The sequence below is a fragment of the Carica papaya genome, chromosome 2 (genome assembly GCF_054855325.1).
Source record: "Carica papaya isolate Zhongbai chromosome 2, ASM5485532v1, whole genome shotgun sequence".
In the NCBI taxonomy this organism is placed as follows: domain Eukaryota; kingdom Viridiplantae; phylum Streptophyta; class Magnoliopsida; order Brassicales; family Caricaceae; genus Carica; species Carica papaya.
The window spans coordinates 15,652,539-15,678,067 of record NC_142310.1 but is presented as its reverse complement, the minus strand read 5'-3'; the positions used below and the strand labels follow the sequence as shown (position 1 = coordinate 15,678,067).

General features: G+C 31.0%; 1 protein-coding gene and 1 non-coding gene across 7 annotated transcripts; both read right to left on the bottom strand.

The window, feature by feature from the left end:
• Positions 1–795: 795 nt before the first annotated feature.
• Positions 796–5,684, bottom strand: LOC110809621 (uncharacterized). Of its 6 annotated transcripts, XM_088213397.1 has the most exons (7): positions 5,270–5,684; positions 4,951–5,108; positions 4,061–4,207; positions 3,254–3,396; positions 2,747–2,801; positions 2,321–2,459; positions 796–1,685 (listed from the first exon to the last, which is right to left on the bottom strand). In XM_088213397.1, exons 1-4 carry the CDS (start codon positions 5,319–5,321, stop codon positions 3,334–3,336), a joined length of 420 nt encoding a protein of 139 aa, XP_088069523.1. In that variant the 5' UTR covers positions 5,322–5,684; the 3' UTR covers positions 796–1,685; positions 2,321–2,459; positions 2,747–2,801; positions 3,254–3,333. The 6 variants fall into 6 exon arrangements, with proteins under 6 accessions (XP_088069523.1, XP_088069525.1, XP_088069522.1 ...); XM_088213399.1 differs by lacking the exon at positions 2,747–2,801 and having other exon boundaries at positions 4,951–5,103; XM_088213396.1 differs by lacking the exon at positions 2,747–2,801 and having other exon boundaries at positions 5,270–5,683.
• Positions 5,685–19,319: 13,635 nt separating this feature from the next.
• LOC148268806 (small nucleolar RNA R71) lies at positions 19,320–19,426 on the bottom strand. The gene has a single exon (XR_015817465.1). It is a non-coding gene; the product is annotated as a small nucleolar RNA R71 (small nucleolar RNA).
• Between the last annotated feature and the right edge of the window lie 6,103 nt (positions 19,427–25,529).

Here is a 25,529-nt window from a genome sequence, read left to right as displayed (position 1 = left end):
CATTAAAATTAATTAGATTTGATTGATCAATTAAAAATTCAAAAGTTAAAATATTATCGAACATATAATATATTTTCCATAATGTTCTACTTCAGGCACTAAATACATTTTATTCTTGTCAAAACCATCACCAATTAGCAATAAAAATTTTACTTTTTTGAATGTCTCCCCGAGTCAAAAGTTTTTCTCTCACAAACCCTGCGATCACCCGATACCTCCTCCTATGAGCGATCAACGCCAATTTAAGAGAAGGGGCCAAAAAGGAATATGGTTCTCTAAACTAACAAAAGTCCTTCAAATAGAAATACTTTAAATTCCAAAATTTTTGACAATTTCATTAATCTAAATCCAAAAAGATTAACATAGAAAGGCAAAGAAGCTACACATTTCTATTTTTATAAAATATACATCTCTTTGTTCAATAGAGCATCCATTTGCTTTCACCAAGAGCATAAACTATTATTTATTAGTCATCTCTTTTTTTTTTTTTTTTCCCCCCTCAAAAAGGATCTAAGTCTCACAAATTTAAGTCTCCCATGACTAAAGAATTAATCTTCTTTGTTCTTTAAACACGAACCCTTATGAGATCTATTGAAATTTTTCCTGCAACCAGGTAAACAATACAAATGAAACCATTAAGAATATGCCATTTCTTTTCTCTTATTTCTTTCATTTGGAAATAACTTAAAAAGATCCTGTAACAATCTGATACTCCCAAAATTGTACTTATTAAAGGTTTTCTTTTGGATTAAACATTTATTCTAGCTATACACCTAAGCATTTCCGCAGAAGAAATAATTGAAGTCCCCTAAAATTATAGGTAACTAAAATATAATTGTCCACTCCCCAGGAAAATGACACAAACACTAAAAGAATACAGCCAAGTATAAGAAATGGACAGAGCATATACCTCCCACAACAAATTATCCACAGCTAGTACAGTAATGTTAAAGAGTTCATTAAGCAACTTTAAAGCAGTGCGACCAAGAACATCTATACTCATTTAGTTTCTGTAAACTTCACCAACTTGAATATCTGCATCTGCATAATGAATAGAAAGGCCACCCCTGAAATGATAGATTCTTGCAAGATTTCCCCTTAATATAAGTTATATAAGACTGGGGTATGAAGATTCATCTCAATCGTTTGGAGCCCACGACAATAGTCTAGATGAAGATACTTAAGTCTGAGAGCGGAAACAGTTAGAAACTTTAGAGAAGCCATCGCAATTCCACAAATGCACAGATTCCAGCACCAGACACAATGAGTAATAATTCCCATGTCATATCATAAGTGAAAATGGCACCCCAAAATTGCAATTCTTTAAGACTGGGAAGATAAACAGATATGGGCAATCTGAGAATGTCGAAGCTTGACTGAAAAAGGTAAATCTTTTCAATGTTCTGGAGGAAAAGATACAGGGGCCAAACCCTCTTGGTTCAGCAACACAAGCTTCATAACAAGATCTTCAACATTATGCTTCAAAGCGAAATCAATCCATTTAATCTTTAAAATGAAGCGTGCTCTTTCTCTCCATAATTTTAATTTGATGACTGTTATATCTGAGTCATCATGATGCAAGAGTGTCTGGTATATGAATTCCACAAAATGGTCAAGTCTACTTTCAGCATCAGCAAATTGCAAGGAATCAAATACAAGATTCCGAAGATATAGTGTCCTTCTGCCTACACATTTCACATAGTTAAGAAAAGCACATCATTAACAATAACAATAATAATAAGCTTCTATTTAGCACAATTAAAACCATTGTGTCCCTACATTAAGGGAAAACATAACATAGTTATGATAGAAGTAGCTGCATCAAAAACCATAAGGTAAAAAATCAGGCCAGAAACAAGATGAAGTTAAAAACAAAAACAAAGAAAAACTACTCTCCAGCTTATAAAACTGGTTCATGAGGACATGAAGATCTTGTCGACATTATTAATTTATCTTTATATCATGAAAGTTTGGGACTTATGCTACAAGCGAATCACGATGATCAAGCAAATGAATAAGCATTGCCCAGATTCCATATGTACCTATGAAGAGAGAAGAACAGAACACAAGGATCATTCCAGAAAGTTTTTTGAGTACCATTACCATGGTGAACATCCCAGTCAATAATCAAGATTTTGTTTAGACCTAATTTGGCTGAAAAATGAAAAACATATATGACTAACAAGGAACAACTTATTAAAAGATGGAAAAAGAAACATCTAACCTAAATCCATATAGGTAATTATACATCTAACAAAAGCAATTGACTAATAACTTCGGGTAAGAAAACTATATCTAAATAATCAAAACTGACTCTTACTCTTTCATTTAACAGAAGTTGTGTTGCAACAGACACACTGTTAAATAAACAGAACCCCATAGCTTCATCTTCTTCGGCATGATGCCCTGGAGGCCTAACGATAGCAAAAGCACTCCTTTTTGGCAACCCTCTCTGCTACCTATTGGATAAAACAACCATATTTAGCTTTTTAACTTGAAATATAAACTGGCTTATAATAGTTAATTAATAAATACTTTTTTTTGAAATAGTTAATCAATAAATAATATCTACAACAAACATTATTGTCCACACAATTAGAAAAAAATATCAGAATCTGCCATAGATTCTCCTACAAGAACCAAGTATAACCACAATATGGATCAATTAGGTTTTGAAAACCGGTATACTAGTTCACTTAGGATATATAACTGAAAATGACAACTGGAGAATTGAAAGTTGAATTACTAGAATTGAGTTCCAGTATCCATCCGTATTCCTGAATTGCTAAAAAGCCATTAACCTGATATAATCAACAATTTAATTCCCATATATTAGATGCAAACGCAGGAAACGAGATTCAAAATCCAATCAATCATATTTAATGAACTCAAATTATTTAAACAATCAAGATTTTATTTAGACCCAAATTTAGCTAAAAATAGAAAAATGTATATGGTTAACAAAGAAACAACTTATTAAAGGATGGAAAAAGAAACATCTAATCTAAATCCATATAGTCGATTGATTATACATCTAACAAAAAAAGCAATTGATTAATAATTTTGGGTAAGAAAAGTATATCTAAAGAATTAAAACTCACTCTTTGACTAATAATTTCGGGTAAGAAAAGTAGTTTTTTTTTTAGTTCGGGTAAGAAAAGTATATCTAAAGAATTAAAACTGACTCTTACTCTTTCATTTGACAAAAAACATGTTGCAATAAATACATTGTTAAATAAACAGAACCCCATACCTTCATTTTCTTCGGCATGATGCCCTGGAGGTCTAACGATAGCAAAAGCAGAATCCAACTCCTTTCAGAAACCCTCTCTGCTACCTATTATTGAATAAACTTTTTGCAGAATCTAACTCTTTTTTGGCAACCCTCTCTGCTACCTACTTGATAAAACAACCATATTTAGTGTTTTAACTTCGAAATATAAACTGGCTTTATAATATTTAATCAATACATACTTTTTTCACAAATAGTTAATCACTAAATACTATCTATAAAGAACATTATTGTCCACACAATTAGAAAAAAAAAGGTCAGAATCTGCCACAGATTCTCCATAAGAACAAAGTATAACCACAACATGGATAAAGTAGTTTACTTAATTTATACAAGTTTAATAGTATAAATCGGTATGCTAGTTTACTTAGGATATATAACTGAAAATGACAACCAGAAAGGTAAATTACTAGAATTTAGTTCCCGAATCCATCTGTAGTCCTTAACTGTAAAAATGCCTCTAACCTGATATGATCAATAATTTAATTCACATATACTACATGCAAACACAGGAAACGAGATTCAAAATCCAATCAATCATATATAACAAACTCAAATTATTTAAATGATCAAGACTTTATTTAGACCCAAATTTAGTTGAAAAATAGAAAAATATATACGGTTAACAAGGAAACAACTAATTAAAGAATGGAAAAAGAAACATCTAATCTAAATCCATATAGGCAATTTTACATCTAACGAAAAAAGAAACTGATGAATAACTCTGGGTAAGAAAACTATATCTAAATAATTAAAACTGACTCTTACTCTTTCATCTAACAAAAAAAGTGTTGCAATAGCCACATTGTTAAATAAACAGAACCTCATAGCTTCATCTTCTATGACATGAAGCCCTGGAGATCTGACGATAGCAAAAGCAGAATCCAACTTCTTTTTGGCAACACTCTCTGCTACCTATTGGATAGAACAACCATATTTAGCTTTTTAACTTTGAAATAAAAGCTGGCTTATAACGAATAACATAACTGTACTGAAAATTATTTTTGAAGTTAACAAGTTGGTCTGCTGATGCCCAAACATTTGAAAGTTCAAACATACACATTGACAATGATAAACCTGATATCACACACAAAAGAATCATTAAAAGTAAAGTAAATTAAAAAATAATTAATCCCTTAGATATTTTAGCTTAATAGAGTCTAATTTTTTGTATTTTTGAAGAACCAGAGTGATGGATATTAATAATGATCAGAATTTTGAGACAATATTTTTCGTCCTTCTCACTTTTCTTAATTTTCCTATTAATTGGTATTAGAACTTGTTATCAGACAACAAGAACATGAGACTAATAGAACGGAAATAACATCTGAACAAAAACATAGGTCAACCAAATGCCATACTTATAACCGAAAACAACTGTTGAGCATTTTGCTAAAGAACTAGATTAAGCAACATTCATGTTGTACAAGGTAGCTTTAGTCTCTACATTAGTTACTAATATGTTCATGAATTGCAAAATATTTTTATATGCAGGTTGCATCTCCTTGATACTTAAAATATGTTATACTTTTTCTTTGAAAAAATATTTTTGGACTGGCAAAGTTTAAGATGTGACTTGGTCAAAGATCAAAATGGAAAAACTGCACAATAAAGTCGTTAATCATTATAGTAGCTTTACAAAATTGCTTGCTTATTACCTTGATGACAGAGCTAGGAACAAGATATGCACCAAGAAGAAGGAAAGTGAAAAATCCCCTGCAGCGGCTGAAGAGGTGAGGCCATGGAATCTGAGAACCAGGTGGTCTGCGTGCAAGGCACCGATTGGTGGAGTAGGAAACAACCACCAGAATCTGGACTACAATAACAACAACAACAATAAAGGATTGAGGTTTGAGAATTGAGGAGAGGAGAGGAGAGTGAATTCTTCGCGGATGAGGAGTGAGGTGATGAAGTCGCAGAGGACAAGGGAAAAAGGAGGACTGTCAGAAAAGAAGGAGAGGGTGAAGTTGTCATTACCATTAACGAAGAAGGAGGACGAAGAGGATTTCATGGAGTTTGTAGGATCCATTGACAGATTATATCGGTTAATTATTGATTCGACGGAAGGACTGCATCTTCATGATGCATGATGTTTCCTTCATCTTCATTGTCATCGTCATCTTCTTTCTTTAGTTGTTTCGCAACAGGTTTCATAGCATCTATCTCTCTGGTAAGATTCTATGAAACTACAGCTACATGCAGACTTACTCGGAAGCAGTGAATTCTACCGTCGTGGTTAATGATGAATTTGTAAACCCTACCTCTCAAAACACAAACAAGATGAATATTACCTATCGACAGCTTTAAACAGGCCGGCTCGTATGTCTCTCTTGCAAAATTCCCTAATTCCCTGATCAAATTGTTTTTCATTTGGGTTCGGCCCCTGATCAAATTGTTTTCTTCCTAATTAAATGTTATAAAATTTTTATTAAATCCAACTTTTACCTATTTTCTTCTCTTCTACCAAAAAACAATATGTTGTAAAATCATTTTTTTAAAATAATTTTTGAATTTTGAATCAATTGTTTTTTTACATATAATATTTTAAAATAACAAATAATTTAAAATAATATTAAATACACCTTAAAATATTATGTTCAATTATTTTTTAAAGGTATTAAATTTCAAGAATTAAATAAAAGATAATGATTAAATAATAGAAAAAGTTTACTGCAAATACTCTCTACAGTAATATAACAACACCGATCATTGTTCATGATTAGATTTGGTAATAACCAAAGTAAAATTAATATATGTATGTGTATATATAGATAATCACTTACAACTAATCACAAAACCATCATTAGAATAAATTTCTATTTATTTCTTTTTATTTATAGTAATTTGATACTTTTACTTTTATTATAATAATTAAATAACTAAGAATAAAAATATAAATTAAAGAGTTAAGTTGTTATTTTGTCAATATCAAACACTAATTGTCTTCATCATTTAAACATGAATTCTTCATAAATCTATTGATTTTTTTTGCAAACAACTAAATAATAAAGATGAAATCAGTTGAGCACGAGTAATTTCTTTTTTCTATTTTCTTTCATTGAAAAAATCTTAAAACAACTAAAAAAGAGATCCTAAAATAATATGATGGCATTTAACTAGTTAAATCTATATTTTTGTACAAATTTTTTAAAAAATGCAACTGTTCATGGATATTATATAAAAAATATTTTGTTCGAACTATAGCACTAGGACTTACTTTCTATATGACACTTTTCAAACCATTTGCCTCAACATAAAAATGTTGTAAAGACTCCCAAAACAAAAGCTCTTAACGTAATAAAGCTTGAAGAAATTTAATTGCCTCTCTCACAATGAAAAGGACATTCATTATTTGCCAAAGAAGATTGTGACAAGAAATCAATACTTCATGTTTGAATCCATTCTTGAGTAAAGCTATTTCATTGAAAAGAAGCCTTTTATAAATGAACCACCAAAAACATGAAATTGATTATCCAATATACATAAAGAGAACTTTACTTGTATGTTCTTCTCATTAATTACGCAAGGGAAGAATATATAAGAAAGAAAATTCACAATGCCAAACATAATAAATTAATTTATTAAGTTGTGATTTATAAACCCACTAGCAAACAACAAAGTAAAGACTACCAGAACAAGGCACAACTAGATTATACAAATGTGGTCGTAATATAAGCGAGAATAAGACATACAAGTATGGAGGGGGATAAAGTCAACTGAAGAAAACATTTTATAACCCTAACCCACTCAACCTCAGGATGGAGAAATGACAAAACAACTAAAAAGAAAAAATGGTGATGATCAATATCAAGTGAACATAATTAGAGAAAAACATTTATACTCTACTAAAAAAAATTTTCAATATTTACTAATGGTGAGTAAAGAAGCACTATCTTAATGTCTTCAGTGGAGATCAAATCTTCCAAAGAATAGAGCACATACTTTTTTCTACCTTTTCCAGTGAATAAGTTTGGGAGCACAGAGAATTTTTTTTTTATTAGTGCAGAGAAAAAAGAAGATAGGTTGTTAAGTATGATTATGTGAATGGCTTGGAAGTTGTCAGTGGCTCAGTATAATAAACTTAGTGATAAAGAGATTGAGATTTTAGATTTGCTTAAAAACTATTTTCAGTCATCATATCTAGTTTCTTTAGACATTTATGGTAATACCTTTAATGTTAATATTTTACTTAATTTTCTTGTCATTATTTCATTTTTCCTAATATTTTACTTAATTTTCTTGTCATTATTTCATTTTTCTTTCAAATATGTTATCAATTAGCCCTATGAAATAATGTTGAAAAAGAAATCTTGGATCTGCATAAAAACTTTTTCTTATTTCATTAATTTACTTAGAATCCATTTGACGCAAATCTAATGCTTGTGATGTGAGGGAAAAAAGAGTGTTTTAAAAATGACTTCAAGAAAAAATAGCTTTAAGTGGAAAATAGTTTTAGTTGTACAATTCTGTAAATGTTATATTTTTTTCGAAGGTCATGATTAGATTAAATTTAAATCACATTCATGTAATCTTCTTTATGAATAATGAAAAATTAATTAGTGACTCTTCATCATTTTCTCACACAATAAAAATAAATAGATATAAGATGTCAATATTGCAGAACTTAGAGAGTAAATATTACCTCTTCCATTAACTTACCTCCAATTCATGTCATGAAAATGATTCCTCGAAAACTCAGTTGAGACTTAAATCCTTCTTCTCTTTAGGGTCCAAATTCATAAGATATGTTGTAATATGTATTCCTCCATCTGGAATACTAATTCTCAATGAAGAATCTATTCTGACATCATATCATCCAGGTAAACACGAAAAATTATCAACATCCATTTGCTATAATGACAAGAAGCTAGTTTTTCCATCCTTCAGGATAAAATCCTTTAAAAAATTCTTAATAAAATAAACACAAAAAACAAGGAGACACATGGTCTCCTCCACTGTATGATAGAGAGTCTGTATATGCTATTGATAAGATAATCAAAAGCAGGTTTGTTCGGGTTTACTATGGTATGAAAGTCTGTGTCTCTATTCTTCTAGGTCTGCTATGGATCATACTTCAATTGACAAGCGACATAAAATTTGTTCTCAGATAAAGACAAGTCTTTCCTTCCACTTGTCTATGTAGTCTGCAGCAAAACAAAAGTACTTGAAAGGTGCTTGGAAAAAATATATTACTACTGCATAAAAAAATTTTAGTAACTATATTGATATCATTTGCTAGTTGACCAAAAAAGAGTTTGCAGTGTATAACCTGAAGAGAATTTTAGTTACCAACATCACTCTTCATCCCCAAAGAAAACCTTTGTAAGTCATTAACATAATTGTTCAACCTCCTCCAATTACGGGCCATTTTTAAAGAGTTTATAAAACTTATTATAAAAAGTGCTGTCAATATAAAATATGGTGTTATATTTAGTTAATTACATTATAAATTAATAGTAAATCTTAAAATAGTAAAAAGTTGAGTAACAACAAATCATGAGGTTATTTGCATTCTTTAAAAGGAAAACTAAGAGGATGCATTATCAATCAATCGTGTATGATCTTGGTTACGATATAGGGTTTATAAATGATACAAATAAATGCATTCCTAAGATTTACATTGGTCAATATGAAATGCAATTAAACCAAACCCTAAATTTTAAGCAGCATAAATGTCCATATACTCATCACAAGCAATGTTAACAAATGAGGCCAGATTACAATAGCTACATTAAGTAATATTTAAGCGTAAAAATTGTTAATGAATGCATAATTTTTCTTTTAAAATAGTTAATCAATACATACTATCTATAAATAAATATTATTTTCCACACAATTAAGGAAAAAATATCAAAATCTTCCATAGATTCTCCATAAGAATCACATATAACAACAATATGGATAAATTGAGTTTCGAAAATCGATATATTAGTTCACTCAGGATATATAACTGAAAATGACAACTAGAGAACTGAAACATAAATTACTAGAATTTAGTTCCAGTATCCCTCCATATTTCTTAATTGATAAAATACCTTCAACCTGATACAATCAATAATTTAATTCACATGGCATCAAACCTATTTTGTTCTTATTTTCATTTGTGCACCCAGTTTTTAAAGAAAATGTCTTAAACTAGTGTATCTGGTTCTTCTGGGCAAACCTCTCATTTTTAAACCTTGTTCCCAGCACACAGTCATTGAAGCCCTTAACTTCACCAATGGGCAACTTTGGCGTAAAATTAAATATTTACTACTTGGAATGATGGCTGATTAGAAGGCTTATCATATTGGGAGCTTTTTCAACCATATCCTATATATTGAATTGATGGTCTTTTGATTTGATGGTTAGATTATTCGAGAGTTAAAATAGAGTTCAATTTTAAAACTTGAATTTATAATTTTATAATTAGCATGTGAAAAAATAATATATACATATATATATATATACTTATATGTTTTTAGAATCATTCTATAAAAACTTTTGAAAAAGAGTTTTTATTTTAGTAAAAATTCATGTTTATTAGTTAAGTTTATTTTAGTCTCTTTAACAACCAATAATAATGTAGAATTCTTATAATATATACACAGAAAATGTATAGTTTATGACTTGAACATACATTTCCATAGTTAGGATGAGACAGAATAAATAAAAGGCGAACTATTTTTTTTTTGGGGAGTGGAAATTCAAAAGAAAAATAGAATAATTCGACTCATGAGGAATGTTGAATGAAGCTACATACCTTTCTAATTTATAAAAAAATAATTATAGAAGTAATTAAATTTTTTCAACTAAACATCTTCATGATAGTAAAACAAATTATTTAACTTTAGTTGCAGTGGAGCATGAAAAAATAAAAATTGAGATAGGATCCATAGATTTATTTTTGGTATGTGAGGGGATATAAAAGAACACCAAAGGAGAAGACTGACATCTCATTAGATGGACTAAGGCAGTATCACAGTTGTCTAGGTGAAATAAGTGTGTTACATCACCCAGGGTATAAAACAGTCTGCTATGACCAATAGGAGTTAGATTGACGAAATCAGTAAGGTTTTTAGGTATTATCCTCTAAATGGACGTGGGAGACTTTGGCATTCGAATCTTTTCTCATTAGACCAAAGAATTTCGACTTATCCCCCGTGCCATTGCACCTACTGTTAACACGACCCTCCAAATATGATTGAGTTGCAAAAAGCTAACCTCAATAATGACATTGCAGAAACTGTAATCTCGTGTAAACTAGAGTCCGTCCATGACTCTTCTAATCTCTACCTAGATTAGATTACTGATGCCCATATTAACCATAAAGCTAGTAATCCAGTAACTATTATTATCTCTAAACAAGTCGCAATTGAGGCATGACCATCTAAGCTTTTAAAAAAATGAATTTATTTAGATCTTGATATAGTTTAATTAGGAAACCCTCAATTCCACTCTAGGATATTTCTTAGGATCTCATAGATATCGGTTGGGCCAAGTCTATTGCAACTCTTTTGTGCTTCGGAGCCCTCTAGATGATATTTTAGCTACTCTAATAGTTTGGTTTAAAAACATGGATGAATTTGTGGAGTTTGATCAAAGTAAAAACTTTCTTTTTCTTTTTCTTTTTTTTTTTCAATTTATAATGATTTTAAAGGAAATCTAACAAATTGAATGAATCAACTATTTTGCTCAAGAAAAAGAGGTATTTGAGATGATAAATTAATCTCAAAAGGAAAATTTATTTAAAGAGTGAGAAACTCTCTTCCTCTTACACGGTTACAAATTTTCTTTTTCTGCAAGTTCACTTTTTTCATTATAAAAAAAACTAAATTATAAATAGATGAAAAAATAACAATTTAAGATAAAAAATAATATAATATTTGGTAAAATTGATTGTAAAAAAAATTGAAAGTAAAATATGATATTATATTAGTTATTATGTTATAAAATTAGTAATAAATATTGTACTAATAAAAAAATTGCATCACAACCAAAAATAATAATTGTAGTTATTTAAATAATATCATATTCTCAAAATTATTTTAATAAATAAAACCATTTTAGAAATATTTACTTTGATTTATTTTTTTTAATATAACTAAATTATTATTTAGTTTTTAAATAATATATATAAATCTATTGATAATTTATTGCTATTATATTTTTATTTTAAAATATTAAATTCATTAATTAATCAAACACAAAATTAATATATATACTTATTTAAAATATTATTTAACATATATAGAACAAGCTATTTTCTAAAAGTATCTATCATAAACTTCTAATTTTAAATTTATCAAAAGAAAGAAGTTTATTTTGTTTTGATCTAAAAACACTTTATTTTTTATAACACTTATGTGTTTTAAGAGTATAAACAGAAATATAAACTAAGTCAAAACAAGCATAAAGTAATCACATTTATAAAGACTTTTTTTTTTTTAATATTGGTGTGTGAATTTGCAAGATATAAATTCAATAATTAACAAAATATCTTAAAAATAAAGGGAATTTAAAAAAAAAAAAAACAGTTTAAGGTTAGGGTTGATATAGATAGTATGGAGTCCTTTCAAATCGGATTCATTGTTATTTTTATATTTTCACTATTATATACACAATCTACTTAATATTTCATTAAAAAAAAAACTTACCTAAATAATTAAATTCTAATTTTGGATTCTTAATTATTGTTTACATATATAGTATTTATCTTGAGATATTCTCACAATCTTGCCTTAACAACTTACCCATTTTGCTCATTAAGCACTAAAGCTAATACCATTTTTAGAAATGTTCATATTATGAACTTTGAGAGATATATTATTAGATACATCCAACATAGATGTAGATTCCAAAAAAATCTTGAAATTAATAATTTAATGTACTTTCAAAACTATATATATTTACATAGAGTTTTGGGTTTTTTAGGGACAAACAAACAAATCTTTCAATTTTGTTCTAAATCTTCTATTTTATCTTCCAATTATGAAGGGAAGGAAGGTGAGGCTTGCTCTCATTTCTAATGAGTCATCCGGAAAAATAACATTTCAGAAAAGGAAAAAGGGATTAATGGAAAAAAAAAGAGTGAATTGACAACTTTATGTGGTACTAGCACGTGTGTGATTATTTATAATCCTTACAACACTCAACCTAAAGTTTGGCCTCCTTCTTCAAGAGTCTATAGTGTAGTTAATGATCTCAAGGCAATGTTGGAGGGAGGTCAGACTAAAAAAAATGTTGAATCAAAAGAGATACCTTAGATAATATATCAAAAAAGCTAATGATCAACTCAACAAACTATGTATGGACAATCGTGATAAAGAAATTACACAATTCATATGTTTGAAACCTTGAGCAGTAATCATTTGACAAACTTAACAACAAAAGATTTAAAAGACCTCGATTGCAAGGTTAAATGTTTCTCAAAGGATATCGATGAAATGATTGATAGATATCGATGAAATGATTGATAGATTTATTATAATTGATCATATTTTTTAGAATGGATAAACAAAGACATTGGGAATCAACCTAAACGATGGAGACAACCTTTAGAATTTATGGAAGACAATAACAAAAATTAGGATTTGGAAAGATGATTATGCCTATGGAAGACAATAACAATGGAAGCATCGATAACAATAATAACAACAATGGTAGTGCAGCTACCTAGGGATTTACACTAAGAGTTTATGTCTCTTTGCAATTCATATATCCCTCTATGTTTGTGTATTTTATATGTAATGCTTACCAATAAATCAATTATGGTAATAACATTCTCTTATTTTTTAAATTTCAAATATGGAAATAAAATTTTACTATATTTAATTATTAAGTTTTCCAATATATACACAGGGAGATAATTCTTTTTTGTCATTTGACATAATAAAATCAAAAATAAATTTTTATTTTATATTTTTATTAAAATATTGAAAAAATATATCTCAAAGGTCCAATCTTTAGCATTTATGTAATTAAGGTGCAAATTTTATTTTGAAAAATTATGTATTATATATTTCCCATTGCATTTAATTAAATTTTTGTTCTAATTATTAATTTAACAATGTTGGAAATTATAATTATTTTCAAATAATTTTTTTTTTAAAAGATATCATTTTTCGTATAGTTAAGTGGTATAACTTGGAGAAAAATTTTAATCATTTTTAAGATATATATTAATAAAAATGTATGTTAATAAAAGAAAGTCAGTTTTTCTTCATCTGTGGACTACGCTTCCTAATTAGGTGCTAAAGTTGTAGCTTTGCTATTTATAACTTCCTTCTTTGTCTCTTAATTTCCCTATCTCCCTCTTATTTCCTAGCTTTATCTTCTTTTTCCTTTCATCTGGATTTTTGTCTCTTCCTTAGTTCCTGCTCATGTCTTTTAGCTCCAATCTCAACTAAATATGTCTTTTCTAGAAAACTTGGACGTGATCATCCAGCAAGATAGTCAGTTAGCCTGTACAGATATCAAATTAATGATGAAAACATACTTAAACCACACTAAATGTAATAATGTAATATTCTTATAATATATGCACACAAAATGTATAACTTATGACTTAAACATACATTTTCATAGTTAGCATCAGACAAAATAAATAAAAAGCAACCTATTTTTATTTTGGAGTGGAAATTCAAAAGAAAAAGAGAATAATTTGATTCATGGGAAATGTAGAATAAAGTGGCATATCTTTCTAATATATAAGAAAATAATTATTGAAGTAGTTAAAATTTTACAACCAAACATCTTCATGAAAGTAAAACAAATTATTTAACTTTAGTTGCAGTAGAACATGAAAAACTAGAAATGGAGATAGGGTTTATAGTTTGGCTAAGTGAAGGGATATAGAAGAACATGAGACGGGAAGACTAACATCCCATTAGATGTGCTTAAGCAGTATCATAGTTATCTAGGCAAAAACAGTGGGTCAAGTCAACCAAGGGGTGAGACAGTCTACTAAAGCCATTCAGGATTATATGACCAAATGAGTTTAGTGGCTAGTACAAGCATTATCCTCCTTATGGACATGAGAGACACTGGCATTCAAATCTTTTCTCATTAAATCGACGAACCTCGACTCATCACCCATGCCATTTCAACTGTTGTTAACACAACCCCCTAAATGTGTTAAAGTTACAAAGAATCAACCTTAATAAACAACATTATTGAAGCTATAATCCTATGAAATATGGAGTCCCTCTATGGCTCCTCTTATCTCAGCCTAGATCGAGTTACCAATGTTTCTATTGACCATAAAGCTAGTAATCTAGTAATAATATGTGACATCTCAGATGCTAATTAAGGTATGTGGGTGCTAGGTACAGAGACAGAATTACGAGTGCATGATAAAAATTATATACAACAGAGCAAAATAATACAAATCCCTTACAAATATATGAGTTTCAATTACATATATATAACTAAGGCCAGAAGTAGCTGCAAAATACAATGTCAAAATACAAAAGAGGGCCGCTTCTTTCACTATGCTATTGGACTTATCAGAGTGCGGGAACGATCAAACATTCAAGTTTTGTAGATCCACAAGATCCTCATAAACTTCAATGGGTAGGTCAGCTGGCGGTTCCTCATTCTCTTCCTCATTTGGGGGGGCATGAAAAGAGTGAGTTTTATATATTTAGTAAGAAAAATAATTTTTAAATAACATCGTAAAGTTTAAAAGATGAATTATTTTAACATAAATACTTATCATTTGGTTACTTTGTAGGTTTATATTACCTTATAAAAATAATTTATTTATTAGAAAAAACATCACATTAATATAATTAAGATAAATATACAACATACCAGATAATAGAAAAAATTAAATAAATTATAAAATACTCAGATTTTCATGTCATGCTTCGTGAAGTTGCTACAACTTTCATCTTTGAAGGTAGATATAGATTTCTGATTACCCATGTGGAATGACTAGATCAGATGCAAATAATGATAATTTGCTCGGGTATATTTTCGACTTGTCAAACTATGGCATGATCTATGACCACGACCGTACCAACCATAGTGGTCCTATTAGATAATGTATAGTCACCACAATACTTAGCCAAAGGTGACCCCTAACAGATATTCGCGTCATCACTCTCGTCAGAGGGTATGCCATCATCTACAGGGACCGATCATCTTACGTCTTTTTAGACCAGATGGGGGAGGGGAAAGACAGATACCTCGGATGGGGATAGGGGAACATATACTCCTTAGAGGTAAAAAGCCTAACGAGATACTTGATGCATTATGCATGTCAATACAGATTCATACTTCAGACCATTCATGCTTCATTCCATTTTTTTTCTTTTTTTTATTCTTTTTATCTTTCAGATACCCTTAGTTTCATATTATTATAATTACATACAAATCATCAAGTGTCTATCACCTAACATGCTTGAAATTAAGAACAATTCAACTTATTAAGCCAATAAACACAAAGCATGCAAAAAAAGGCAAAATCACAAAATTATCAATTTAATCTTCTCTTTTTGTCTAAAAATACCCCTTAAGATGTTTAAAAAAATGCTAAATTATTTATCGAAACCTTGATAATTTCTTCTACATTGTCATTTTTTTCTTCCTCTCCTCCTCTCTCTAGATCACTTTCTCTCTCTCTCTCTCTCTCTCTCTAATTCTTGAAAGGTTGAAGAATGGAAGTGTGGAGAAAATGGGAAGGAAGGGCCCCTATTTATAGAAAATGGGAGCCGTTGAATTCGTGCCAAGTGGTAAAATCTGATGAAGAGTGAGAAACAAAGATGCTTGACATAAAAAATAGAGGAGGAAGACCTCTTTCATTGGCAGCGGTGGCACGTCGCCCGAGGTGGGTGATGACACACTACTTGAGGCGATAGTGGCCTCACTCGTCCGGTGCGCTGTAGGGCTACTCTGTCGTGCGCGTAGGGCCTAGGCGCACTAGGCGCCACACGAGTATGCTTACTGTACGAAGGCCCCAAGCGCGTAGGGGCTTATTCGCGTAGGCCTGTTGCACGGACGGCGCGCGAACAATGTGCAACAACTATCCGCATGCGAGATGACGCGCGGAAGACTTGTCTGCGGGCGATAAGACGCACGCAGGATTGACCTTGCGTCGTGTGCGCACGTCCTGCGCCTGTTGCATGCGCGCGCAGGCGCTCGCGTTAGTAGCCCTTTCTCGCGGTATTTTCCCATGGGATTTTTCTCCCTCTTTTTTTATTTTTTTCCTAAAAATCGTTTTATTCAAAATTTAAAGATTAAATAATTAAATTAAAATAAAATTAGATAAAATAAAATGAAATAAAAATCGGTAAAATTTATAAATTTTGAAAATAAATTACTAAATAGAATAAATAAGTTCAGTGTGACCGTAAGGTCCGAATAAATAGGTTTTTTTCCAAATATAAATTAAGCACAACGGTAAGTAGGGTGTTACACTATTACTATCTCTAATGAGGTCGTTGTTAAGGCATGACCATCGAAGCTTCTAACAAATCAATCTATGTAGATCTTTCTCTAGTCTAATAGGGAAACCCTTTATCCCACCCCATGATATTGCAACTCTTTTGTGCTTAGCCATCTAGATGATATCATAGCTACTCGAGCATTAGGAAACTTTGTTTAACAACTTGGATGAATTTATTGAGTTTGATCCACGTAAAAGCTTTTTTTTTCTTTTTATTTTATTTTATAATGATTTAAAAAAAATCTAGCAAATTCAACAAATCAATTAATTTGCTGAAGAAAAAAAAAGGTATTTGGGAAGATAAATTAATCTCAAAAAGAAAATTTATTTAAAGAGTGACAAACTCTCTTCCCTTTATATGGTTACTAGTTTTCTTTTTTTACAAGTTATATACCCACTTAGGATTGTTTTTGCTTTAGTTTCACTTAGGATTGTTTTTGCTTTAGTTTTTGTTAGTTTTGAGTAATTTATAAGTTTTTCATTTAATTTTAGTTTATTTAGTCACTTTAGCTTATTTTATAAATTTTAGGTGATTTTGGGAGAATTTGGAAAGTTTTGGATGAAGGCACGAAAGGGCAGAAACCTGCATTGGCAGATGCATGCTCATGCAAGTGGTGGTGCACATCAGTCCTAGAGTCTCTCCACATAGAATTTTGAAGGTAGATATCCGCATGTGCAGGCGCATGGTTATGTAGATGGTCATTCGGGAAAAGCAGAATTTTTAGGTTTCCTAATGCTTAAGATTCCTTATTCTCTTTCTTATTTCACTTAGGATTTGTATTTAGGGTTTTTTGTTATTTACCCTAGTATAATTTTGATCTTCGGCCATCTTGGTCCTCAGGACCCAACACAATATTCTTTTTAGATATTCTTTTCAAAGATGCAAAAGGTGTCGATACGTCCTATCCACATAGAAAGCTTACCCTCTTTCACACATTACCTGTGGATGCTACAACCGCTATCACTTTGGCTGCAGGAGGGGAATGAAGGTCGAAGAAAGCAGAGATAGGTGCAGTCGCATATGTAAGACATATTATTAGTATTAAAGTAGGACTTTTGTATTTTAGAGATTGTTCTAAGTTAGAGAGTTTCTTCTTTTTCTTCATTGAAGACTCAAAACTCCATTAGAGAGGAGATCAAACTTAAGATGAAGACATAATTCAGAGTTTGATTTTATTTTATCATGTTTTCTTTTAGTTTCACTTTTTCGCTTTCTAGATTTACTTATGGAGTATTTGTTTTTGTTAGGGTAAACATGAACCTTAAACTATGATGGACATTGATTTTGATTAATGATATTTAAGTTAGACTTATGCAAAGTCATTGAGTTTAACTCTTATATTAATATTTTGTTGATTGAATTCCTTAATGATTTATCAAATAGAGAAGTTAGGGTTTTCAATTGAAGAGATTTCAATGCATGATTATTAGGGTCTTGCAAAATAGGTTTAATAACAGACTTGTTTGAATAGATAATTTGAAATTGACTTGTGGTTTGTATTCGCGTTTTTGAATAAGGTCGGATAATTAGGTTGATTTTCTATAGATTTTTATGAAAGTGTTTGAATAAGAGTTTTTTTCTAAATATGAAAGGTTATGTCCCTAAATAAGGTTAACCAGCCTTTATAATTAATTCGCCAATCTTAACTCATAATTTCATTATCAATATCGATATATAGGCAAATTTAGGGGGATTGTGGACCCTAACATTATTTTATTGATTGAATTATCCTTCACTTACTGTTATTATTAAATTTTCTACAATTTCATTTAGTTTTATAATTTATTTTAATTTACTTTTATTCAATCATTATTTCTTAAATAACAGGTTTCAGTATAATAATTAATTTATAAAATTTGGTCTTCGATGGATGATATTCGGATTCTCATATCTGTATTACTGATACAATTAGTGCACTTGCTAGTGTTGTCTAAGGTGCATCAAGTTTTTGGCTCCTTTGTCAAGGACTAAAGATTTATTTAGAAATTATTATATTATTATTAACTGTTAATTTGAGATTTTTAATTTTTAATTTATTTCTCTTCTATTTCAAGTTTTGCTAGTGTATGACCAGAAATTTTGAGGAGCCATTAGTAGAATTTGATTCGGTACCTGAATGAATTTTTCATTCAAGAAAAAGAGCCAACCATAAACTTAGCATGATAGAGAATCAAAATAATCTTCTTGAAGGAGGCGAGAACAATAATGGTGCTAGAGGTGCTCAACCTATTCGTACCATGAGAGACTATGCCATGCCATTATTGGAAAGTACATGTCCAAGCATTTTAAGACCTACCATTCAAGCTAACAATTTTAAGATCAAGCCAACAGTACTACTGTTGATCCAACATACTTATCAATTTGGAGGATTACCTAGTGAAGATCCACATCAACACATAGCTAGTTTCCTCTAAATTTGTGATACTTTTGAGTACAATGGAGTTTATGAAGATGTAAAAAGGTTGAGGCTTTTTCCTTTCTCTTTAAGGGATAAAGCACAACATTTGTTGCAATCACTACCACTGAACTCCATAACTACTTGGAATGTATTAGCACAAAAATTCCTTAGTAGGTATTTTTCTCCTTTTAAAATTGCACAAATAATTAATGAGATTGCTAAATTTTCGCAAGGAGATTTAGAGACCCTATGTGAGGCATGGGAGAGATACAAGGATATGCTAAAAAGATGCCCTCAAGAGATTCGTTTATTTGGCAGAAAGTACATACCTTCTATAATGGAATTAATAGCTAAGTCAGAAGCATGATAGACACTTCATGTGGAGGTTCACTATATATGAAGTCACATGAAAAAGCTTATGAATTGATAGAGGAGATCACTGCCAACTCAAGTGAATGGCCTACTGAAAGACAATCCATAAAGAAGATAACTAGAATTTATAATATAGATGCTTTTACAGCATTAACAACTCAAATAGAAGCATTGAATAAGAATCTACAAGGGCTGCAATTGCAAAAATCAGTTGTAGTGGCAGTTGTTTGTGATTCTTATGGAAGAGGGAACTTAAATAAAGAGTGCCGAGAAGGTAACATATTTACTGCTAATAATGTGCCTGAACAAGCTAATTTTGTTAATGATTTTCATAGGCAAAATGACCCCTTTAGCAATACTTACAATCTAGTTGGAGAAATCACCCAAATTTCTAATATAACAACAATAATAATCAAGGGAGACAACCATCACTAGGATTCTAACTTTAATAGCATCCTCCACCACAAGAAAAGAAATCTAACTTAAAAGAGTTGATGACAAAGTTCATTTATTCTATTGAAGCAAGGTTACAAAATCATGAGGCTTCTATGAAGAATCTAGAGACACAAATTGGACAACTTGCCAATGTTATTGCGGGTCAAATTCAAGGGTCATTACCAAGTAACTTAGAGACTAATTCTAAGGAACATGTCAAGGTCATTACACTGAGAAACGAGAAGGTGTTAGAGGAGCTAATGAAAAAGGTAAGAGCTAATAAGGTGATTCAATCAAACCTAGTTGAGTTAAGTGTGGAAGAGCAAAGAAAGAAAAATGTTAACTTTATAATTCTCAATTCAAACTCTAGTATAGATGTTGATAAATTTCCTTACCTAGAATGAATTAGGAAGGATAAGAATGATGCTAAGTTTTTAAGATTTTAGAGATCTTTCGGAAATTATAAATTAACATTCCATTTGTTGAGGCTTTGATGCAGATGCCACAATATGCAAAAATTTTTAAGGATATCCTTTCTAATTAGAGAAAGATTGAGAATATGGACAATAATGCTTACTAAAAAGTGTAGTGTATACAAAATAAGTTGCCAACAAAGCTTAAGGATCCAGGTAGTTTTTCTATGCCTTGTGAATTAGGAAATTTTAAATTTAAAGAGGCACTATGTGACTTGGGTTCTAGTATTAATCCAATGCCATTATCTGTTTGTAGGAGACTCAACCTTGGGGAAATGAAGGAGACATGCATGGTTTTGCAATTTATAGATAGATCAACTAAAAGACCTATGGGAATCATTGAAGATATTTTGGTAAAACTATGAGAGTTTATTTTTCCTGTAGATTTTGTTATACTTGATATGGATGTTCAGTTTGATTTATTATTGATTCTAGGTAGACCATTCTTAGCCACAACTGGAGCATTAATAGATATAAAAAAGGATATATTGACCCTTAGGTTTAGTGAGGAGGAGATATTCTTTGATATTAAGAAGGTAGTGAAAAATCCTTCTATTAATTTGAATGATATGTGTTATGCAATTAATATTATTGATAAGTGTGTAGACAAACAACAATAAGTCATTCTAATAGAGGATAATTTTGAGAGATGTCTCATGCTATCAAGCATAATTGAAGAAGATGATCCTAATTTAAAAAAGGAAGTGATAGAGTTGGAAAGTGAATCTCTATCAGATGCTGTGCTAGAAACAAATGAGGAGCCACATATGGAGACAACAAAAATAGAGCTTAAGCCTTTACCTGATCATTCGAAATATGTGTTTCTTGAGAAGGAGTCTAACTAAGTAATTATTTTTGCTTCTTCGCTAGAGTTAGAGGAAGAGATGTTGGTTGAAGTCTTGAGGAGGCACAAGAAAATAATTGGGTGGTCGATCTCCGCTATTAAGAGAATAAACTCAACCATTTGCATGCACAAGATTCTCATGGAGAATGATTTCAAGTCGACTGTTCAACCACAAAGGCGTTTGAATCCAACCATGCAAGAGGTAGTGAAAAAGGAAGTGGTAAAGTTACTTGATGCAAGTATTATCTATCTTTGATAGTTCTTGGGTTCGTCCTATTTAAGTAGTTCCTAACAAAGGAGGTATTACTATAATTAAGAATAAGAATAATGAATTAATCCCTACTAGAATAGTAACAGGGTAGAAAATGTGTATAGATTATAACAAATTAAATTCAGCCACTAGAAAAGACCATTTTTTTTTACCATTTATGGATCAAATGCTAGAAAGGCTAATAGGTAATAGGTTTTATTGCTTTTTAGATGGTTATTCTGGAAATTTTCAAATTCCTATTACCCCAGAAGATCAAGAGAAAATAACCTTTAATTGTACTTATAGTACTTTTGCTTATAGACGTATGCCTTTTGGGTTATACAATGCATTGGCTATGTTTCAGTGGTGTATGATGTCTATTTTTCATGATATGATTGAAAAATTTATGGAGATTTTCATGGATGATTCCACTCTCTATGGACTAACATTTGACTCTTGTTTACATAAATTAGAGTTAGTTTTGCAGAAATGTGAGGAGACAAACTTGGTGATAGAATGAATAGTTTTTGGACATAAAATTTCTGAAAGAGGAATTGAGGTAGACAAAGCAAAAGTGGAGGTGATAGTAAAGTTGCCACCACGAATAAATGTCGGAGCTATTCGGAGTTTCTTAGGCCATGCGGGTTTTTTTATAGAAGATTTATCAAGGATTTTTCTAAAATAACCAAACCTTTATGTACTTATAAAGGATGCTAAATTTAACTTTGATAATGATTGTTTGTAGGCCTTTAACATATTGAAGGAGAAGCTAGTGATAGCCCCTATGATTGTAACATCGGATTGGAGTGAGCCTTTTGATCTTATGTGTGATGCTAGTGACTATGCAGTAGGAGTTGTCCTTGAGTAAAAGAGAGATAAAGGTTTTAAAACCATTTATTATGCTATTCATACTCTCACAGGCCCACAACTCAATTATAGTACAATTGAAAAGGAGCTTCTAGCAATTGTTTTTGCATTGGAGAAATTTAGATCATATTTAATAGGTTCAAAAACAATTGTTTTCACTAACCATCCAGCTTTGAGACATCTTTTTGCTAAAAAGGACTCCAAATCGAGATTGATTCGTTGGGTATCGCTACTACAAGAGTTTAATGTGGAGATTAGAGGTAAGAAATAAGCGAAGAACCTAGTAGCTGACCATTTATCGAGACTAGAGAATCCTTACCTACTAAAGAGGAGATTTTTGAACTTTTTCCTAATGAAAAATTATATGTTATGTTTTCTATCTCTTCTAAGTTACTATAGTTTGCTGATAGAGTTAATTTTCTTGCAGGAGGATGGATACTAAACAATTTTTGTTTTCAACAAAGGAAAAAGTTTATTGTTGAAGCCAAGTACTTTATTTGGGATGACCCTTCCCTATACAAACTTTGCCTAGGTCAAGTGATTAGGAGATGTGAGCCTGAAGAGAAATTCAATTTCATTCTGAGTCATTGTCATGATAAGGAGGCAAGTGGTCACTTTAAAGCAAATAGAACAGCTACAAAAATCCTTCAATCAGGTTTCTTTTAGCCTACTCTATTTTATGATGCAAAAAGGTATGTCTCTAGTTGCGATCATTGCCAACGCATAGGTAATATCTCAAAAAGGGACAAAATGCCCCTAACCAATATTCTTGTGTACGAAATATTTAATGTTTAAGGTATAGACTTTATGGGACCTTTCCCATCTTCACATGGGAATGGGTATATTATTGTAGTTGTTAATTATATGTCAAAATTGGTAGAGGTTATAGATACAAGAACCAATGACTCGAAAATTGTAATTTAGTTCCTTCGACAAAATATTTTTACAGGACATGGAAACCTTAGAGCTATTATTAGTGATGGTGGAAAACATTTTTTAATCACTAATTTAGAGAATTGTTCAAGAAATATGGGGTTAGACATAAGATTTATACACCTTATCATGCACAAACGAGCGGACAAGTTGAAGTTTCTAACTGAGAGCTAAAAAGAATTTTAGAGAAAACTATTAATACTTCTAGAAAAGATTGGGCAATCAAATTAGATGATCCACTATGCGTGTATATAACTGCTTTCATAACACCCATTGGTACATCACCATTTAGGTTGGTTTTTGGTAAAGCTTGTCACTTGTCAGTTGAACTTGAGCATAGAGATTATTGGGCTATTAAGTTTTTAAATTTTGATATTCAATATGCAGGTGATAATCATTTGTTCCAACTAAATGAATTGGAAGAGTTTTGTCAATGGACATATAATAATGCAAGTCTTTACAAGAAGAGGACAAATGATTGGCATGACAAGATAATTTTCAAAAAGGAGTTCATGCTTGGTCAAAAAGTGCTACGTTATGATAGTAGGTTGAGGTTATTCCTTGGTAAACTTAAATTCAAATGGAGAGAGCCATATAAAGTGATAAGTACTTCTGACTTTGGAGTAATAGAGATCAAATATAAAAAATCTAGAGATATTTTTAAAGTTAACGGGCATAGGCTTAAGCCATATTTTGAAGGACGGTTCGATCCGGCAACCTCAGCCTTTAAATTGAGAGACTGAGCTCCAAAAGAAAGTCAAGTTAACAACTATAACTTTGAACTACTTGTCTTTCCTTATATTTAATTATGTCTTTTCTTAGTTTTTAATTTTTAAAGATTAATTATTCATCATTTTCAATATATTTAGTCAATTCTAAGTGGTATGTTTTGGTCTAAACATGAGTTTGCTTTTTGGATTTGTCTCATGATATAGTCTAAGTAAGTTTTTCACCACTTGGTAGGGTTTTGGAGGTGTTAGATATAACAAACAATAGAGAGTAGTAAGCTGCATGAGCATCAACAGGGTCTTGCAGTTGCTCATGCAAGTTCAGACTTAACCAAAAAAAGGGACAACAAGGTGCATGACCATCTATATGGTCATGCATACGGTTAAAAAAAAACAAATTGAGCAATAGAGAATGAGAGTTATAGGTAGCAAATGACATGGGAAACTGCATGCCCATGCTGGTAAAAAAAATTACAAAATAAAAAGAACCCTAACTCTTCTTTTCTAGTTGATCCCTTGCAGCCGACACCATAAAGTGCAGCCCCCAGCTCATGATTAGCCGTCGTTCACCACACAGATAGCTGCCTACCGATGTGATCTCCTCATGCACACCAACTGCCACTCACCCCTTGCCTCATTGATGTCGTCATTGGTGATCCTGTTGTGCACACCGCCCATGATCCTCACCACCAATCATATTTCAGTTGCATTTCAAGGCTGCATCTTTGTGTCTGCCGTTCACCGATAATCACGCGATTTGATTGTGTGATTACGCTCTCACAATTCCACGATATCACCCACCAAGAACCCCATTCCTTCACACCCTTACAAGTAGAGATTCGTCCATATTGGTTTTTCAAGTGTGCCCCCTAAACCAAAGAAAATAGTAACACATAAACTTATAAAGATATGAAGAAATAATACTAAACCTGTCCACTGTAGTAGGATCAACTTCAATTCAATTTATCAATGTGGAACAACGAGAAAGGTATAAAAAACTGAAAAATCAATCAATTGGCACCAACAAGTACTTTCATCCTAAAACCTACATCACTTGAATTTGTTTGATGAGATTTCTGTGTTGATATAAAATATATGATGGACACAATTTTTCAGCATTCAAAAGCCTTCATATCATGAGCATCTAGTTTGGAGAACATATGCACCTAATGTAGAAACTTTAAGAGCTAGCTGATCTAGAACATCTAACTTTCTTAAACCTTCACATAGGTATTTCCATCGGGTGCTTAGCCACACTATTTTCAAGAGAGGAATCGGCAATGAGATGATCATTTATTTTGATTTATTGTTTTTTGGTGCATGAAAAATGGTATTAAGGTAAATAGAGGAGCATTCCTCCTCCATCAATTTGTTCTTGTAGCAAACCATAAAAAAGGTGACATATTAATTGGGGGAATGATAACTACAATAGCAAATCATGTAACACCCGAACCTAGAATTTGGCCCGAGATAAATTTTTCCAACTTATATAATATATATAAATATA